Here is an 18,226-nt window from a genome sequence, read left to right on the forward strand (position 1 = left end):
AATTTTTCAGACTTGCTTGCTACTGTCTGTGTTCTAGTTTAGACTCTTAGGTGGAGATTGTGCATAAAGGTGAGTTGAAATTTGGTTCATAGGTGTTCTCTGTATCCCTAGGTTGATTCTTTGGTGTGTTCCACTGTATTGCAAATTTCACGTGTACTTGTCATTATTTGATATTTCATGGAGAGTCTGCATGTCCAGTGTGTGGCATTGACTTGGGACATCCTCACACTGTAAAGGAGGAGACAAGGGATTGACCCTAGGATGTAATTTAGTATTTACTGGTAATCTTAAATACTACTGGAACCATCTTCCTTGGCCTATTCCTTAAATACCCTTCCCTCGTTCCCAGTGAGTCTTGTCTTCCATCCTGAACTTTGGGCTTTGCCTGGTTTCAAAGCCCAGGGTTGCAGGTTTGGCTGTTTGTTCTCCACCAATCATTGCACTTGGTTGGTTTCTTCTCATCACTATCCACATTGTAATGTTCTGATTACTTACCAGTAATTTCACTACTATGAGTCTAAGGTCTTCGGAGTGGCAGAAATCATGTTCAGTCCCACCGTGGCGGGTGAGTTATTTCCCTATGTAGAGATCCTTGGCTCTCAAATTGGACTCTCTTTGCAGAGAAGGGAGCTACTTCCACGGTCGATTGGTTTACAGCACTGAAGGGCTGCTGCGAAGGTGCAGGGGGTTATATCCCTGCTAATGGGAGCCTATCTGCATTTTATCTGCCTGTGTCTGCTATGCTGGACACTGGCAAGGAAAATTAGTGACACTAGTACCACCCTAGTACCAAGCTCAGGAGGGTGATACAACCCTCACTGTGATCTGGTGGTCCCTTGATGGTTGGGCCAACAGTCCAGCGGTTTACACCTGCAGAAGCTCTGCTGATATCAACCTTGTTCTTACCACAACTCTTACTAGAGAGGGAAAGCATGGAATTGGTGAGGTGGGAGCATTGCTGCAAATTGGTCAAGCTCTAAATGAGGCCTTCATTGTTACTGTCCTTGGACTTTCCCCCCTAGATGTCTCTGGTTAAAATATCAGGCATTCCAGCTGTATCCGTTAATACTGTATGTGATATTTGGTGAGTATAAGGTGTAATATTCCTGAACTAGAAAGAGAGAAGCTTGTTTTGGAAATAAATAAATTAATTAAACATTTTGGAAAACATTTGTATAAGAAACCATGCGAGGTTGTGTGGCAAAAACCCTTCTGAATAGACTTGAGGCTATGACAAGGAAAGTGTGGTCTTCAAGTTGTGAAGATTTTCTGTCAGTATTAGATTTTTTTTATGTCAATCATCAGCATGTAAACCTATCTTCCTCTTGTGCTTAGATAAGACAAGGAAGAGGATATGTGAATTGGGTTGCTACCTGGCAGCTCCTTAAGACAGCAACGGATTTTACTAAACCAGTGATACTCAAAGTACAGCCCTTCCGACCTTTACATGCGGGCTCCTGGTCAAAAGCAGCACTGTGCTGCTGTTTATTTGACTGGTCACTAACATTCAGAACAATAACAAACTAACAAGCAAGCATTTATTGAAAGGTTAACTGAAGTTAATGAAAGGACGTTACTGAGGTGTCCTGCTCTCCTGCTCCACCTAACTTCAGGAACACCTTTATTTTTAAAGACATTTTGTATAAATATGATAAAGCCTCTTTAAAATTCATGAAAGTGTATTTCATTGATATACAGGAGCGTTTCACCCTAGTACATCAGATCATATCACTGCATTGTGAGCCATTTTTTAAAAGCAAATGTTTTCAAAATGAATTAAGAAACATTCCGGTTTCCCCCCACCCAGACAACAATGCCATAGTAAAATTAGGAGGCAAATCAGTTGTCATGTGCACCCTGTGGGTGACCTGGGTTACTAATATACATGGACGACATCATAGTTTATTAAATCTTCTACAAGAGACAGTTTTGCACAGTGCTCATCCTCAACTCATGTATTTCAATTTCCACTTATATGTGATCATGAGGAAAAATTAGACAAAGTTGGAAAAACAATTGCATAGGATCACACAATTTGGTCAAGTGAGAAAGCCAGGATGGATCCCAGTTTTTTTGGTTTCACGTTGTGGAATTCAGCCACTAGATTTACATGCTTTGCTTCCCCTCGTCCAGCTTACACCCCCCTAAACATCCCGGCCCCTATAGCCAACCTGCTGGCAGACAGATCACAGGCCATCATTTGTTGCCCCTGGTAAAATGTTTGCTTGTACCCATGCCCTAAACTCAAGTGATGATATTAATAAAAAGACTATGACAAGGCATTGCCCAGACAATTTGCAGCAAAATGGGAGTGTTTTATTGGATGATTATTAGGGGATGACGCAACTTAGTGTTGCCTACAGTGGATTCAGGAGAGCTGAGTTCCAATCTTGGTTTACAAACCAAAATTATGGTTTGTACTTTTGTTCCCCTACGCCTAGGAAAATCATCTCAAATAAGGAATCTGGTCCATTTTATTGTAAACTTTGTAATGTATGAGAATTGTTCAGTCCACACCAAATCTATAAAAGTTAAAAAAAAATCTATTTCATACTAGCCACCTGAACAATTTGGATTTCCTGAACATTTGCTATAGTGTTTTAACTACCAATGAAACTGGTTGAGGTCTCTTTATTTTCTGTGAATGTTAGCAGAGGGAAAGACATGGTCTAGTTGAAAAGAAAATAAGTGATGTGTAAGGCCACTCAACATAGCGTTTATTGTAAACAGTCTCCGAATTCAGGCTCAGCTGGAGCATCTGTAACTTAACATAGAATTTGTTTGACAAATGCAATGATGTAAATTCACATACTTTATGTGGACGCTAGAAACAGACAGTTTCCTTCATTAAGCAATAGTCTGATCATGGTCACTTTCGGCATCACACCAACAAAATGGAAATATACCACAGCATGGCTGCAACCAGGGCTTCCACATAGCATTATACATAGAGAGCTGCTGAGGAACGGGTGTTATGGTCTTCTGATGGTCTGCTACGGCCTGGTCAATTCTTTTTATCAGCTCGAGGAAACGGGGCTCAGTATCTTCAGAAATGGGTTTAGCCTCAGAGGGATCTTTGGACAGGTCATAGAGCAATGGAGGGTAGTGATGGGCTACAAAGGGACCATCACATTGGCAAATCAATACATTAAAACAGCCAACGCCCCCTTCTGGGTGAAATATTGGAGTGATATAATGAGCCTTCCATATTGCACCACCTGTGGAAAAAAATAGAGATTCAATTTTTTAAAAATGGTATTCATCTGTAACTCACAAGATAACCATTACAAAGCAAGATAGTGAATACATTGGTCAAAATGGCACGCTCCAGTCTATTCATCATATTAATACTTTAATTTGGTTTATTAGAAAATTAACCACACAGGAGCAATAAATATACATCACATCACTACATAACATCTAAAAATGCCAAACACACTGATTAAGACCAGAAGAAGAATATCATTCAAAATATTGAATACAACACTCCAAATTAGGAGAGGTAACAATTAATTTATAATCTGAATTTAATGGGCTCTTTCAGAAAGCCAGCCACAGAAAAACAAATATGCTCTGTAGATAATTGTTGAAATGATGAGGCTGGTCTTAAGTGAAATGTAAACCCCTTAAATGTAGAAATACAAATCTGGCCCTCAAAGGAGCACAACATCTACAAAACAAAATGTAAAGTGCATATTGTCCAGTGCCGAGGTTGAATCACTCCCATGATGGCAGTCTCTCAACCTTATGCCATTGATGTATGATGTTACCACGCGATCAAAATGATTGTGGTACATTACATCGCTGCTTTTACAACGCAAGTCGTTACCATGACTTGCGCTGTAGGGTGCTGGACTTAGGAATAGTATGATTTACTATTCCAACTCCAGCCTATATACAGTAGGGAAGGTGTTGGAATAGTAAATCACACTATTCCTTAGTATAGAGCGCCCTCCAGTGCAAGTAGTGGTAACGACTTTTGTTGGTAAAGCAGCAATGTGAATGTACTGCGGTATTTTGACCACGTTGTTAAGGTCGTTTCCCATGCCATCTTCTCGGAACCGCAAGCAAGCAGTATAACACGCTTAACATACATCTAGGCAAGAGATATTGAGCACGTGACCAGATATGGCTCCTTCTATGGGGTAGATTTCACAAAAAGCATGAGCAGTAGGTTTAACTAATTGCTTCGGCTCCCTCATGTCTATCCTGTAAGCATAAAAAATAAATTAAGTTAATGTCTAATGTGCTATAGTAATGCTATTGGTGTTATTATATAGACCTGGTCTCCCAAGTGCACAAAACCGTGATTTGACATCTATTTAACCCTGTGAGCCGCATCCAACTGAAAGCAGTCTCTTATAATAATCTTATTAATGGATGATCCACTCGATACCCAACAGATAACCATCCAGAAGGAGACGAAGACACTGGAAATACATTCCATCCAGAGTCCCAGGAAAGTTATATATGCCAGAGTGATCTGGGGAGAGCCTAAAGAAAACAGAGTTCTCCACTATTTGTAAAATAGATGGATCCTCATATCCCCAAATGTTGCTCCCATAACCAGCGGCAGAAAGTCACTTTACTTGATAAATTGTAATCATGGTGGGAAGTGGCTTATTACTCAGCCTGGCGGTGAAGTCGCAAACTGCTGAGATGGCCCTAATCAGTGAGAATTTAATGGACCATGATCCGTCTATTGCTTTTAAACAGACATGTATTTAGGCCTCAATTCTAATGCAACATGGTTGATGGTTCAGCTATTGAGGAGATTGACCCTGGTTCGTCCCCTCGGCCGTCACTTACCCAGCCGGACATTGAGCACAGCTTCTCCCCGTCTCCCTGTTTCTCTCATCCCTCCCCCTCCCATAACAAATTTCTGTAACTCTGCCCTGCTATGGCTCCTTCCTCCCCTCCTTTCCTACAAATTCTCGCAACTTCTCTTTTGTTTACCGTACCTTACTACGATATTATAACTGATGTAATTTGTAACGCAATGATCCTCTGGTAAAGCGCTCCAATACCTCTGTGTCTAGCTAGCGCTATACACAACTTTTTAGATGTACCTTGTAATGCAACGATCCTCTGGTAAGGCGCTCTGATAACTCCGGGTCTAGCCAGCGCTATATAAAACTTTTCAAATCAAATCAACTGAAAACTGTTTTTCCTGAACGCTGAGTCCTTAGCAACATGGCTGATGCCCGGTGGAGCGGCGAGACAGCTATTGAGGAGATTCCCCCTGGTTTCCCCCTCGACCGTCACCTACCCAGCCGGACATTGGGCACAGTTCTTCCTTGTCTCCCTGCTGGGACTCCTTCTTTCCTTCTCTCCTACAAATTCTTGCAACATTGTTTTTGTGTACTGTACCTAACTATGCTCTTGTAACTGATGTAATTTTTTACGCAACAATCCTAAATTTAAAGCGCTTTGATACCCTCTAGAGTCAAGTTTGCGCTATATAAAACTTTATGTAAATAAATAAATAAATCCTCTTATGAGATTAACCCGCACTCGATATGTGCAACCTACTAGTGATTTTGGTCCTAGTAGTCTGAGAAAGTAACTAAAGAAAGTGATTCTTCCTTGCTGAAAACAGGTTCCTGAGACATTACCAACCTCCCCCAAAGCACCCCGGTTCTCCCTTTGTTACAGGATCTGGGCAGGAAAGAGCTAGCAGACTAAGCAAGGCTTCATCCTATCTAGTATTGGCGCAGAATATGGTGCACGGCAGAACTGTCAGCATTAAGGGTGGGCGTAAAATCCGTTTCACGGGCGAATTTGCGGATTTTCCGCGATTTCGCGATCCGCGAATCTCGCGAAATCGCGGTAAAATCTGCGAATCAGCGGGGACGAATTTTCAGCCAAGCAAGGGTTACAGCAGCAGGTGCAAAAGTTGAACCTAATTTCTTTGTAACCTTTTACAAAAGGGTTACAAACAAATTAAATTCAACTTGGACACCTGCTGCTAATTGCTTCCTGGCGCCTCGTTGCCTACTTGCAACTATTCTCTGACCCTGCTCTGACCCTTGAAGCAGGGTCAGAGAATAGTTCCAAGTAGGCAACGAGGCACCTGTCCAAGGAATTAAACCTCATCAGGAAGCACTTACAGATATAAAAGACAGGAAGAAGGGAGAGGATGGTAAATACACCCATTTTGAGTTGTCAGGAGGGGTTAAACTAAAAGAGACCTTTACAGCACAATTTTCCTATGCATTTTGCTAAAAATAAAAAGCTGTATGTTCTGTAGGGGCAACTCAGGAATCTGGCCCTTCAGAGATGCGGCTTCTCTTTCTTTCTCTCGTTCTCTCTCTCCCTCTCTCTTTCCCTCTCTTTCCCTCTCTTTCTCTCTCTTTCTATCTATCTATCTATCTATCTCTCTCCCTCCCTCTCCCATAAACGACTGCATGGGTAACTTCGCTATGCAAGCGGCTCGCGAAGACGCAAAAATCCCCGCGAACACGCAAAAAAACCCACGAACACGCAAAAAACAAAAATCCGCAAATTCGCACAAATTCGCGAATTTTGTGGATCGCGAATTCGCAAATCCGCAAATTCGCGGATCGCGAATTTGCAAAATTCGCCCATGCTTAGTCAGAATATGCTGCTGGGCTCAGGGATGTAATCGCATCAGATCAGTTTAAAAAGATCAGCTGGCTGAGAGCGGTCAGAGTTTCTTTTGCGAGTATCGGTCTGTCAGAATTGTGGGAAAACCCATCATGTTGCAGATTCCCCCCGAAAGAGATCATAAAAGAAAGATATTGGGAAGTGGCTTACCTCAATAAGCACAGAGAGAGCGACAGCTCATCATTATCTGGGGCTTTCTTAACAATAAAACCATGGCCTAGTCTGGAACAGTACTGGACGCTATTTCCAAACCTTTCATCATCATCAATCCTTATTTCGGCACTTTGTGGCCATAAAAGATACATAAAACCAAGAATACATTGCACAGTTGAGGAAAAAACAGTTTACATGATGTCGGATGGGGTTTGCAGGAATACAATAAAATCCATAAATTAGTAAGAAGGCATGTATAAAACATTTACTTAAGAACAATTGTACATGACCAGTTATCTGATTCCTAGGGGCAATTCATTATTATACAATCAATAAGAAATCAGAACAGCCTTATCCACCACAGATAAATATACACAGACCTAGCCGTTTATAGATCCAACCCCAATTTGTTACGAGTATAACATACTGACAATAAAAATCTGCTTATACAGTAAACAACCAATTGTCTGGAGTCTGTTTTAATAATCCTATATGCTTCAGCATAGGAGCGTACACCCATGGCATTACACAGTGGTCTGATCCATCTTTTTCTTGCTAATAAATATGCAGTACAAAAGAATAGGATGTGATTATCATCCTCTTTTGAACTGGACGGACAACACATACACCTCACGCTTTTTGTAGACCCCACCGTCAGAGACCAACTAGCTAACATTACGTTAGTTTTAAGTATTCCATATCTGAATTTCAGATATAGGCTTTTTGCCAGGGGGGGTTGGACCTCGTCTAAAAAGTCCTCAAAATATGGGGAGTCCTTGAATGCCAAAAAGCTCCTTGTAATGGTACCGCCTGTATGGCTATTTGGGAGATTGTATGCTATATGCGCCCAGAATTTTATTTTGACTAGTTTTTTGCAGCTAAGTGTGAGACTTTGGGGTTCCTCCCAAAAATGAGACAGCCCAATTCTACTGAGCCATGTTAGAATGTGTTTCAGCCAAGGGTTCGAATTGTAAATGTAGGAGAGTAGGGTCTGCTATCCTATGGTCACCCCAAATTTTTGCTTTTTGCTTCACTGGTTTATGACTTAATGTGGCTGTGGGCCTGCTAATCAGACCCACAGCCTGCTGTTCTCTCTCTAAATTACTGCCAATGCACTCTAGGTGCATTACGAATTGGAACTGGTTCACCTTATTGGCCTCTGTAACAGTGTACTCTAGGTATCCAGGGCATAGGTGTTTCCAAGGCCTACCAGGGGCTGCAGCATGTATTATGCCACCCCTGGCCTGGCCTCCATATTTGACACAACTGGCTGATCACTCAGCTGGGGCAAGTTGGTGTAATCACCTCTTGCTTAGGTGTAGTATCCCTATACCTAACCTAGACTGGACACATATGTTCCTATCAGCCACTCCTATGGAAAGCCTCATCAATCCTGGAGGCAGAGTGCGTGGAAATATGTGAGATGGTGCTCTAGCATGAGCTGAGCCTGTCTGCAGCTGTCGGGAACCACTCCCTTAGCTGTTCCGGGATATTGCCATACCATATACTCTTAAGTGCATTATAATCCTCGCGGTTATATGCTAAGTTTGGTTTGGCTTTATCAAAACATGTCGAGTAAGGTGTCATACGATTTGGAATACTATCCCCTCGACAGTTCTGTCAACAGGGATAGCATTCCACCCTTCTAGAGGGACACAAAATGTACATAGCCTTAACCCCGGTTAAAGTTAACCCGAGCCTCAGCATCACAAAATGGATGCTGCCACCACAGACACAAGTCTGACCTCCTGCTGCTGGGAGTCCTTCCAGCGAGGGAGGCTTGGACAAAGGGTTTCCTGCCTTGGGAGGTGCGAGCACCACCCCAGACAGGATTTTGTGTATCGGGTAGGACAGGGCTGAATAGAATCAGACATGCCCGGGGCACACAAGGTGTCCCCATGCATAAGCCAGTCCAAACCGGTCCTGGGACTTTCCAGACCCAGGGCTGGCGAGGAGCTGGACAAAGGAAAGGAGGCGTAACCGCCCCCCTTCCTGGTCCCACCCAGAGGAGGGACCTAGCATGTGATCCACCCCTCAGATTGGGAATAGGAGTGGGAGCAGTGCCATAGCACCTCAGATCATCCTGAATCAACTTGAAACTAAGAAGACGACTGGACTTCGACATTCTGCTGCACAGAAGACTGAAGAGCATCTCCCTTGTGGCCTAGGAGTGGCCACCCTGTGAACACAGGCACCATCCCGCAACTCGACGTCTGCTTTGCCACCGCCTCCCGCTGGAGCCCGAGCCCAGAGCCTGACAAGACCCAGCCTCCCAGACTTCACACCGCCCGATCCACAGTCCCTGCAAAGAAGGGACCCGTGGAGGCACCGAGAGATGTGAGACCTTGCTGGTCCGAGTGATAAGCCTTTTTTGATTCCTGCGTGGCTTGCATTAGCCAAGGCCCATTTGCTCCAATCAAGTTGCCGACACTGCCAACAGCGAGAAGCCTGCGTGGGACAGCTCGTGATCGACTCCTGGACGTCCTCGACCTCCTCGTGCCACGTGGCTCCAGAGAGAAGCTACACCTCAACACCTGTTTGCACCCGACTTCGCCTGGTTCCAATCTGGTTCCACGGTAGTCACTGGCTAGTGACTTTGAACATTGTCCCCTCTGCTTTCAGGTGTTCACAACTTCAGATCCACCCTTGGATCCACCGGAACTCTTCACCTCGAGCCGCCTGCAGCATCTTCAGCTCCAAGCACCATCGACCAGCGTGACGAAACCCGACACTACTTCGACCCTATGCACCTGTGGGTGAGGTAACTCAGCAACGCTGGTGTTCCCACACTGGTACACACCTCTAGTGTCTGTGTCTTAAGTTTCAGCTTTCTAGGTCACTCGGAAGGTTCCTAACTAACTAACTTTATAACTTTTACGCACCATAGACATTGCATTGGTGAGTGCGGGCCTTTCCCGACTTAGTCACTGCTAGTCCCTATCAGCTCCAGCAATTCCCAAGGCCCTAGGCCTGTTTCCTTTTTGATTGGTATCTCTTATACCACTTTCTTAGAATATGGTTTAGGTGGCCCCTAGGGCTCATCCATATTGTGCAACTTTTGTGTATTTTAACTGTGTTTTGTTTTAACGCTTGTGCTTCTGTGCTCATAAAGAGTCCAGGGGATATTTGTAGTTAATAAATATATATATATTTTCAATATATATCTGTGTGGTGTCCTTTCATTTGGTATTCAAGGGGGTTGTATATGGTAAAACAGCTTGCTTCACATGCCTTTCAGAGTTTAGCCTAAGACTGCTTTGTCCACGTTACCACTAGGATAACTGGTCTATAAGGTTGACTTACAACCGATCATCATAAGGGTTGCTTGGCATGGTACAAGGTGATCACTAGAACTAGTGAGCATCATATACCAGGCCAACTTCTCACAGTAAAGATCCAGACTCTTTAGTTCAAGGAGGCCATCTCTATAGTCTCCAAGTTCTGGTGTGCACCAGAGTCTCACCCAGTAAGAAAGTGGAAGTAAAATTGCAAAATGATCTATACGTTTTGGACTTAGGTCTAACAATAACATTAAAAGTGGGGTACGTTTGGGTAGTCTTAAAATACTTCTATAAAACTTATTTTCACTCTTTGCAAATAAATTCCCAGCTTTTGGACCCCAAATGTCTGCGCCATATAGAGCTGCAGACAGACTGGGCCTTAAATTTAAACACTTCTAATGCTGGTGAAATGGATTTGCTAAGAGTCGCCCCATGTTTCTTTAAAATTGGTAAGGAGTTCTGGGTTAAAATCGTTTTGTTTTTTTCAATTTGGGTTTTCCATGAATTTTTCGAATCTAAGGAAACTCCCAAGTAAGTAAAATTAGACACAAGTTCCAGTTTTTGATTGTTTAGAAAAAAGTTCCCCTTGAATGATTTGTGGGGATTTAGGGCCATACATTTAGTTTTTTTCGTGTTTATCTCTAGCCCTTTCTCATTACAGTAAAGTTGGAATCTACTTAGGAGGGTTTGAAGACCATTGAGAGATCAGGATAGTATCGTCCGCAAATAAGAGTGCGGGGACCCTTGTTCCATTCAACTTGGGTGAATCGTTGTTGTAATCTTCCAAGTGAACTGGAATGTCTTTAACAAATAATGAAGAGCGTGGGAGCCAGCACACACCCTTGGCGGACTCCCCGCTTTATGGGTACAGGTTTAGACAATTCCCCATTTGGTCCCCAACACACTCTAGAATAATTATTGTCAAGGAGTCTTATAATTTGTTGGAGTAGGCAGACCGGCAACCTTTCGATTGGAAGTTGCACTTCCAATTCAGAGTGGGAACCCTACCAGTAAGAGAATACACAGCTAAGTGGGCTAAGTTAGAAAACAGCAAGTGCTCCTTCTGCAACGTAGTGGATGAGTTCTATGCCCACGTTTTGTTTGTCTGCCCTGCCTACACAGGTCCCAGGAAGGTGTGGCTGTATCCAATTTGTAGAAACCTGGGCACCAGAACTTGTAGTATTACTTTAAGAATATTGTGTACCGACACATCGCCATGTATCACAATAGCAGTAGCCAAGTTCCTCAGCTGGATGTGGATAAATATATCAGGTACTGTAGATGTTATATGAAAATCTGCCAGGTTTCATTTATCTGTGTTACTGAAATATCTCTATGGCGTTGTTTGAAGTTAAGATGTTTTAGCTATTTATTTATTAAGGATCTTAATTAACTATTGTGTCACGCTCCCTCTGAAAATGTTTGACATTTTTTAACTGGATCATGCGTTTTGTATGCAATTCTAAGTTTTAACATTATGAATTAATGCATTTTAACCCTTTTTAAAGTTTTTGGGATTGCATTGGATTCTTCCATGTGTGTCCTGAGTGTAAATAAAATGTCTGTGAATTGAGCCTGGTAGTAGGCCCCCCACCTTTTTGCCTGTTTGCACCGAGGCAGAGTTTTGTTTTTTTAAGCAGCAATAGGTTATTCAAGCGCATGTGCTTTGTTGGTCTCTGTGTGCACCCATACAAGCCATACGTTTTTTTCCCCCACCACATTCTGGTTATGTATTGACGCAAACCCATATCATTATCCTATTGCAGCATGATCAAATAACGAAAAAGTGGATATATTTCAATGTTCTAAATACATGTTCTCATTATTTTATTTCATATGAAAGGCTGGCTTAGGGTACCTGTATTTTGGTTGTAGTTATGACCCTTGGGCTGTATGGAAACATACCACACTCGCATATCATCCAAGCATCCTAAGGTTTCTAGAACTTGGTGCATTACCTTCCTCACTGATTTGTTGGCAAGAAGATTGCTGTGAAAATGAAATTATTTTTAGCATTTGTTTTCAATCGCTTTCTCAGCCAGTTTCCCTTCCACAGGAACACAACTTGCTAGGCTTGACCCATATCTGTATTCCCCTTGATATACAAGTGTGGAGGTACCATATATACATACATTTTCAAAGCTGTGAGTCAATATCCAAACACGCGACAAAAGGTAATGTGTCTGATGGAGAAGCTTTCATAGGCATTTCTGCAGTATTTGAGCCCATGGTCGACTTCCTACCCCAGATATTTGTCATAAAGTAGCTACAGAGGGAAATCTGTGTTGATGCAGCTTGTATGATCCTCAGCTCGTTTGATTAACAAGAATGCACTGAAAATGTCAACGTTCAGGTACAAATATCATAAATTCTTCACATTCCAGTGACAGAAAATTGCAGAAATTCCAGCGAAAGTCCCACCATTCAATATTTCCACACTTCTGATAAAAACATACCCCACATATAAGTTGGCCTATGTCATGGGATAGGAATAGTCCAAACAGCGTGAAGATACCATTGACAATACACTGCATTCTTTCCTTTATGGAACGCCCACTAATGCATTTGAGGTATTTTTTTAAACTATTTGATTGATTTTAATTATAGGTAAAGTGCTTTGATCTACAGCAAAATCGCATTGAATACATCAAACAGGGATACACCCCGATATAGGGAGTCGACCAAGTAGTTGTAGACAAAGACTTTTAAACAATCACATGTATGAGGCAGCATCATGCCCTAGAGTTCCACCACTTACATTCCACTATCCAAGACTGCACAAATGACCTCAGGCATTCCACTACGCAAGATCCAGTTGTTTCAATAGGTTTCACTACCACCTTTGAAAATGACATCACATGTAGGCAGACCTTAATATTTGTGTTAGTCCTTAGCCCTCAATATTTCCTCCAACCCAAGGTGCCTGCCCGGGTGTCCCCAGTTTTGCTTGTGTATACTCCCAGTTCTTTAAAAGGGCCTCCTTCCCTTTATATTTCCTGTGAATGTGTAGACCTTTGTGAAAATATCATCTCACTTTACCCTGTCTAGGGTTTTCTCCAATTCCCTCTACCAGACCCTCTGGAACAAAATGTTTTCACCTGCTTTCGGGTTATTTAGTAAATAAGAAATGCAGGAAATTACATATCTCTCATCTTAGTAGTCAATGAGGACCTTCTCAAAAAGGGTGAGAGCTGTTCATAATCTGTTTTTAAACAGAGGTTGTTCAGCATAGTGCAGGACTTGAAAGTATCTTGAATCTCTCAGGTTATTACAGGTTAGAGTCCCCTTTGGATTGTTAGAAGGAGTTAGCCTTCCCTCAATAAGCCAGCCCACAATGTTTAACAGCCCCTCTCTTTCCATGTTTGGAATGTTTGCCTGGCAACACCAGGTGTGAATTTCCCATTTCCCCACAGTGGTGGGAAAGGAAACGCATATGTTGGTAGGCCTCTTCCTAGATATACACCACCCAAACTTCCCAGGGGTCTCCTGCAAAGGAGGCAATACATAGTCTGTGGTCTCTGTGTGCTTTCATGGTCCATTAGACCTCACAAAGTTACTGCTTAATGTGTGATCACTCGTACAGTAACCATTCTCTGTTTCCATTCTAGTCTACTCAATTCGGTTGCTCAGGTCTAAGGCAAGGTAATATCTGGAAAACTTGGCACACCTAGTCTATCCTGTATTGTCCGCTTTTAGAATTGTGCCTCGCTAATTTTCGCCCTTTCATCCTGCCATATATACTTGCCAAGCACACTTTGCAGATTAGCTATGTATTTCCTGTTTATTCACTAAGCTACTGTTTCAAAGGTAAACAGGATTTTAGGAATGATAGTAATTTTAAGGGCTGTGATTTACCAGTCAGGAGACAGGTTTACTTGTCTATCTGTAATTTCAGTGATTTATGTGGTCTCCCTACATTTATGTCCTTAGATTTTGATAATGATCTGATCGCCGAAGAGGAAACAATCCCCCTAAGTTCTTGATTGTTGTGTTTGGAGATAGAGACATTTGTCCCATCTGATTTGCATTAGGGGCAGCAGCAGCGAGCTAACCGGGTCAGTTGAAGAAAGCAGTATGTCACCTACAAACACAGTGAGGTTGAACCTGTAGCCTCCCAGCTTGACACACTATTTGATTTGTCCCTAATCCACTATGCTATTGGTTCAAAGTTGAGTGCAAATAGGAGTAAGTGGAGTGTGAACCTCTGTCCTCTTCCTTTTTCTATCCATTGGGATAGCATGTTAGTCAGTGTAACACAGGCACTGGAGGCATGCTAACCTGTCAACACCCTGTTAACAAATCTTTCCCCAAAGTCGATCTTTCAGGAAGGACACCATAAGTTTCCTATTCTGAATATCCTGAAGGTTCAACACTATTTTTGTATCGTCTCCCACCTGCCTTCCAGGGGTAATACCTTCCTGGTCTGGGCACACTAAGTTCCTTATAACAGCTTGCATGCGGAGTCATTATATTGGTTAGAAGTTTTGCATCTATATTAAGTAAAATATTCTGTCTATATGAAGCACTGTTAGAGGCCAGTTTGTTTCGGTGTGAGAGAGATGATGGATTCTGACATTGTTAGGGTTACCTTTCAAGCGCTTACTACCACTTAAAAAGAACTTCCCTCTAAGGTCTTCAATATATCTATACGCTTGTTTTGTCCTAAGTAAATTCTCTAGAGGTAGACCTGGCTTATTTTCTGAGTCAAAGTACAACATATCCAGCTTCGCTAAGAGACAATTCACTATTTCCAACTCACTTATCTACCCCCTTACCCCATCATCTTCCTTTATAGTTTTTGGATTGTGTCCATTTGTAGGTGGCCTCCTCTTCTCTGTTTGCTCCTCCATTGTACTAAGAAGGATCCCCTAATTTTTTCAGTCGTCTTGCCTCCGCTTTGAAGTTGCCCCTCAGTACTTACTTCATAGCATTCCGTAGGGTTGCTGCACTAAGTTCTCCATTGTTGCAAAGTCAAATACACTTCTTTACGCTTTGGCTAATGTTATTCACAAGCACTGGGTCACTCAATAGGGTGTGGCTAAGGCATCACATCTCTTTTGCCTCATTTAGGGGAATGCTTGGGTCTTTCAAACTACCCAAAAGTGGTCCACAATCCAACAAAGTTATGGACCTCTGGGTCACCTCCTTTACCTCACACAGCAACTTTTTACCTAGGAGTATATGCTCTATTTAGGCACAACTCTTATGAGATGCTGGTAATGAGTAGAATAAATCTCCAGCATGTGTCTGAACAACCATCTCTCCTCTAAAGCAAATTTCTCTAATAAATTACTTGGTGGCTGAAAGGACCATAGTTTCCCCACACTGGTTTAGTGTATTATTAACCTTCACATTCATTATTATATTTAAATTACCCTGATTGCAATACATCCAACTTCCTACCTCTCCTAAGAACTGGGATCTGTCCCTGATTAGGGCTGTAGATTGATTTGAGGATGAGCGGTCTGCCACCTTCTGTGCCTCTGACTGCCACCCATCTTTGCATCCAATCTGTCAGTTGCCCTTCTACTTGGAAGTTGAATGTGCAGTACATGAGCATGCCTACTCCCACTGCATTCACAACTGATGAGGACTGGTGTGGTAAATCTTTGGATCTAAGGTGACTCTGATCTGTGGCCAGGAGATCGGTCTCTTGAATAAACCCAATATCCGTGTCTTATGGAGAGTTAATGCAGTAGTCTACCTGTTCTAGCATCTGACATTATATTTTGTGATAGTAAGTCTAAGCCTATGCTCTAACTATATGGGTATGCTCTAGGATACAGTGTTTTATGTTCCTTCATGTCATTTACGGTATCAATTGCCCCCGCGGTATAGTAGTAGTAGTCTCGACTCTCCCCCAATATATAGTGCCCTCTCCTTAATCCACTACTGACTCAGAATTTTAACAGTTAGCAATTCTCTAATGTCATTTGTGCAAAAGTCTATCAAAATCAGTATTTTGGATGATAGCTGTCTCACAGTTGTGTCCTATATTAAAAGAGTGGATATACTTGTGTTGGTCCGAGTTGGCCTGTCCTGCCACAGCGTTTATTCTTAACAATGCAAGATTCTCTCACCCCTTAACCTCCATTTGTTTAATTTCTTTTATATACCAGTTTAAGCATCTAACTTTTCATGTTCTGGAAGGCCTTGTCCATGTCCATCTTCAGAATCTGATGCATCTACTGTGCCCCTGGGCAGCTCTGAGTTGACTTTGAGGGTGTTCTAAAGCTGGTTAAAAAAATTGCATGTCTCTTTCATCCTAGGGCCCAGCTGCATTGATTCGAACATCTTTACTCTAGTCTGGATTCTAACCAATCCGGCCATTTGTTTCACTTATGTCCCTCTTCGTTGGGTTTATTCTCTAGAGTCTAGACGGTGAAAGATTCGGTGACCAATTTTGTTGGCCACTGCTTGTCCTGCCAGTCGAAGATGATACTGAAGGCGTCCCCCATGTTTATCTGACTTCATGACTGATCAGGAATTATGTCACAGGTCTAAAGCTATAATTTTTGTAATGTTTACCTGGAAGTCATGAAGAACTATAATTTGCTCCTTTAAAAGATCTTTAACTCTTTTACAGCCCCCTGCAAACACCTGCTCTATGTCTTTGAAATGGTGTGCCCATACTAGGATGTCCAGAAGTCTCACAATCTAGGGCTTTCCTATACCATCCTGTCCACTCTAAATTTGAATGAGCTTTCCCCCGACCTCTCCAAGATGACCTCAAGAAGGCTCCGCGCCTTTTTCAGGTCAAGCATCAGTGCGCAGGTGCTTTAATCACTCTACGGAGTGTAATTAGAGCTGCTGCTTGCCCTTGGTTAACAATTCTATTGCTCTTGTTTCCAGGCTCTTTATAGGCCTGTGCTCCCGGTATATCACTTCCGTTTGGAAGCAAGCAGCACCGGCCAACCCAGTATTTGTAATGCTGGACACCGGATTATTTTCTCCTTTTCCGTGGCAGAGAGCAACCAAGGGAAGTCCACTTTCTTTGTTGCTAAGGCCGGATGAGCAGTGTTGTGTTTTTGCTGCTCTCCATGCAGGTTGCCTTCTCTGTGTGGCCTGCACTCTCACCCGTAGTGCCGGAGGCAGCACTGCTCACCATGAGCTGAGTTTTTTGCTCAGTGAGGTGGGAAACGGGATCCCCAAGGAGGACCTTGCTACCGCTTTCCTCTGCCAACAGGAGAGCGAGGTAGCAGGTATCCACAACCGGCATGCAGAGGGGAAGGAGTGGGGGCAGCGCGGAATCTGTTTCTAGGCTACAACTGGCAGTTATAGAATGCGTATTTCTTGTTTTAATAATTAAACCAGTTCCATATTGACTGTCGTACTTATTTTCTTGTACAAAAAAGAAAAAAGAATAAAGCAGTTTTTATAGCAGTCTTGCAAAGTAGCGTCAACAGCTTGGCACAACAGTGACATAGCTAGTGTGCCAAGGACCCTCGTGCAAGCAAGGAAATTGTTGCTAGTTTCCATCCGTCCCTGCAACACCCTCCCAAAACGCTGCTTACCCCCCGCCCCTCCGGCTTAAACCTTCCATATGGTGAACCGCTTCTAACCATGTCTGTTTATTCTGTTTTAAATGCTGCACACCTTAACCCTTCAGTTGATCACAATCCAGGCTGAGCCGCGTTATGTTTATTTGTTTTTTACGAAAGCTCTGCTGCAATGAGAGTGGGCATGGGGAACTAGAACTATTTTCTATATAAATATTTAAGTATGCCTTTTGTTTCTCCCTCAAGTTGGTTCCTCTGCCTGCAACACAAAAGTTTACCAGCATTCACTAACATTTAGAAAAAAACACCCACTTGGCACTAAAATGCTCATTGACCTACATGGTTCTGCTTCGCCGCATATGAGACTTGCATTTGGAATGACAGAATGAAGGGCGCCACCCCACCTAGGGGGCATGGCGCCGTTAGTGGTAACAAAGGGACGGACAGTGTAGGAATCCCTTCCGGGTCTTGTGACCCGGGAAGGGGACACCAACCGTTAGACCAGACGTGCGTCGGGAAAGGCAGGCTGACCCCGGAAGTAATTAGCACTGGCGCGAGGTTTAAAAGGCAGAGAGGCAGTAGCCACGCCCTCTTTTGTCCACTCTCCTGCTCGAGGTCGGAGGTCGCATCGGAAGTTACAGCTGGACCGCGTGCGGCATCGGCGGA

The 18,226-nt window shown here is 42.9% G+C and overlaps 1 protein-coding gene across 1 annotated transcript in view; it reads right to left on the reverse strand.

Moving 5' to 3' along the window:
- Window positions 1-2,615: 2,615 nt before the first annotated feature.
- The window catches only part of LOC147698098 (arylsulfatase D-like), a 723,577-nt gene continuing 707,966 nt past the window's right edge, over window positions 2,616-18,226 (reverse strand). The window contains exon 11 of the mRNA XM_086934774.1: window positions 2,616-3,218. Coding sequence (XP_086790900.1) covers window positions 2,848-3,218 — 371 coding nt within the window. The 3' untranslated portion in view covers window positions 2,616-2,847. The remainder of the gene's footprint in view (window positions 3,219-18,226) is intronic.

This window comes from Lissotriton vulgaris, chromosome 8 (assembly GCF_964263255.1).
Source record: "Lissotriton vulgaris chromosome 8, aLisVul1.2, whole genome shotgun sequence".
Taxonomy (NCBI): Eukaryota; Metazoa; Chordata; class Amphibia; order Caudata; family Salamandridae; genus Lissotriton; species Lissotriton vulgaris.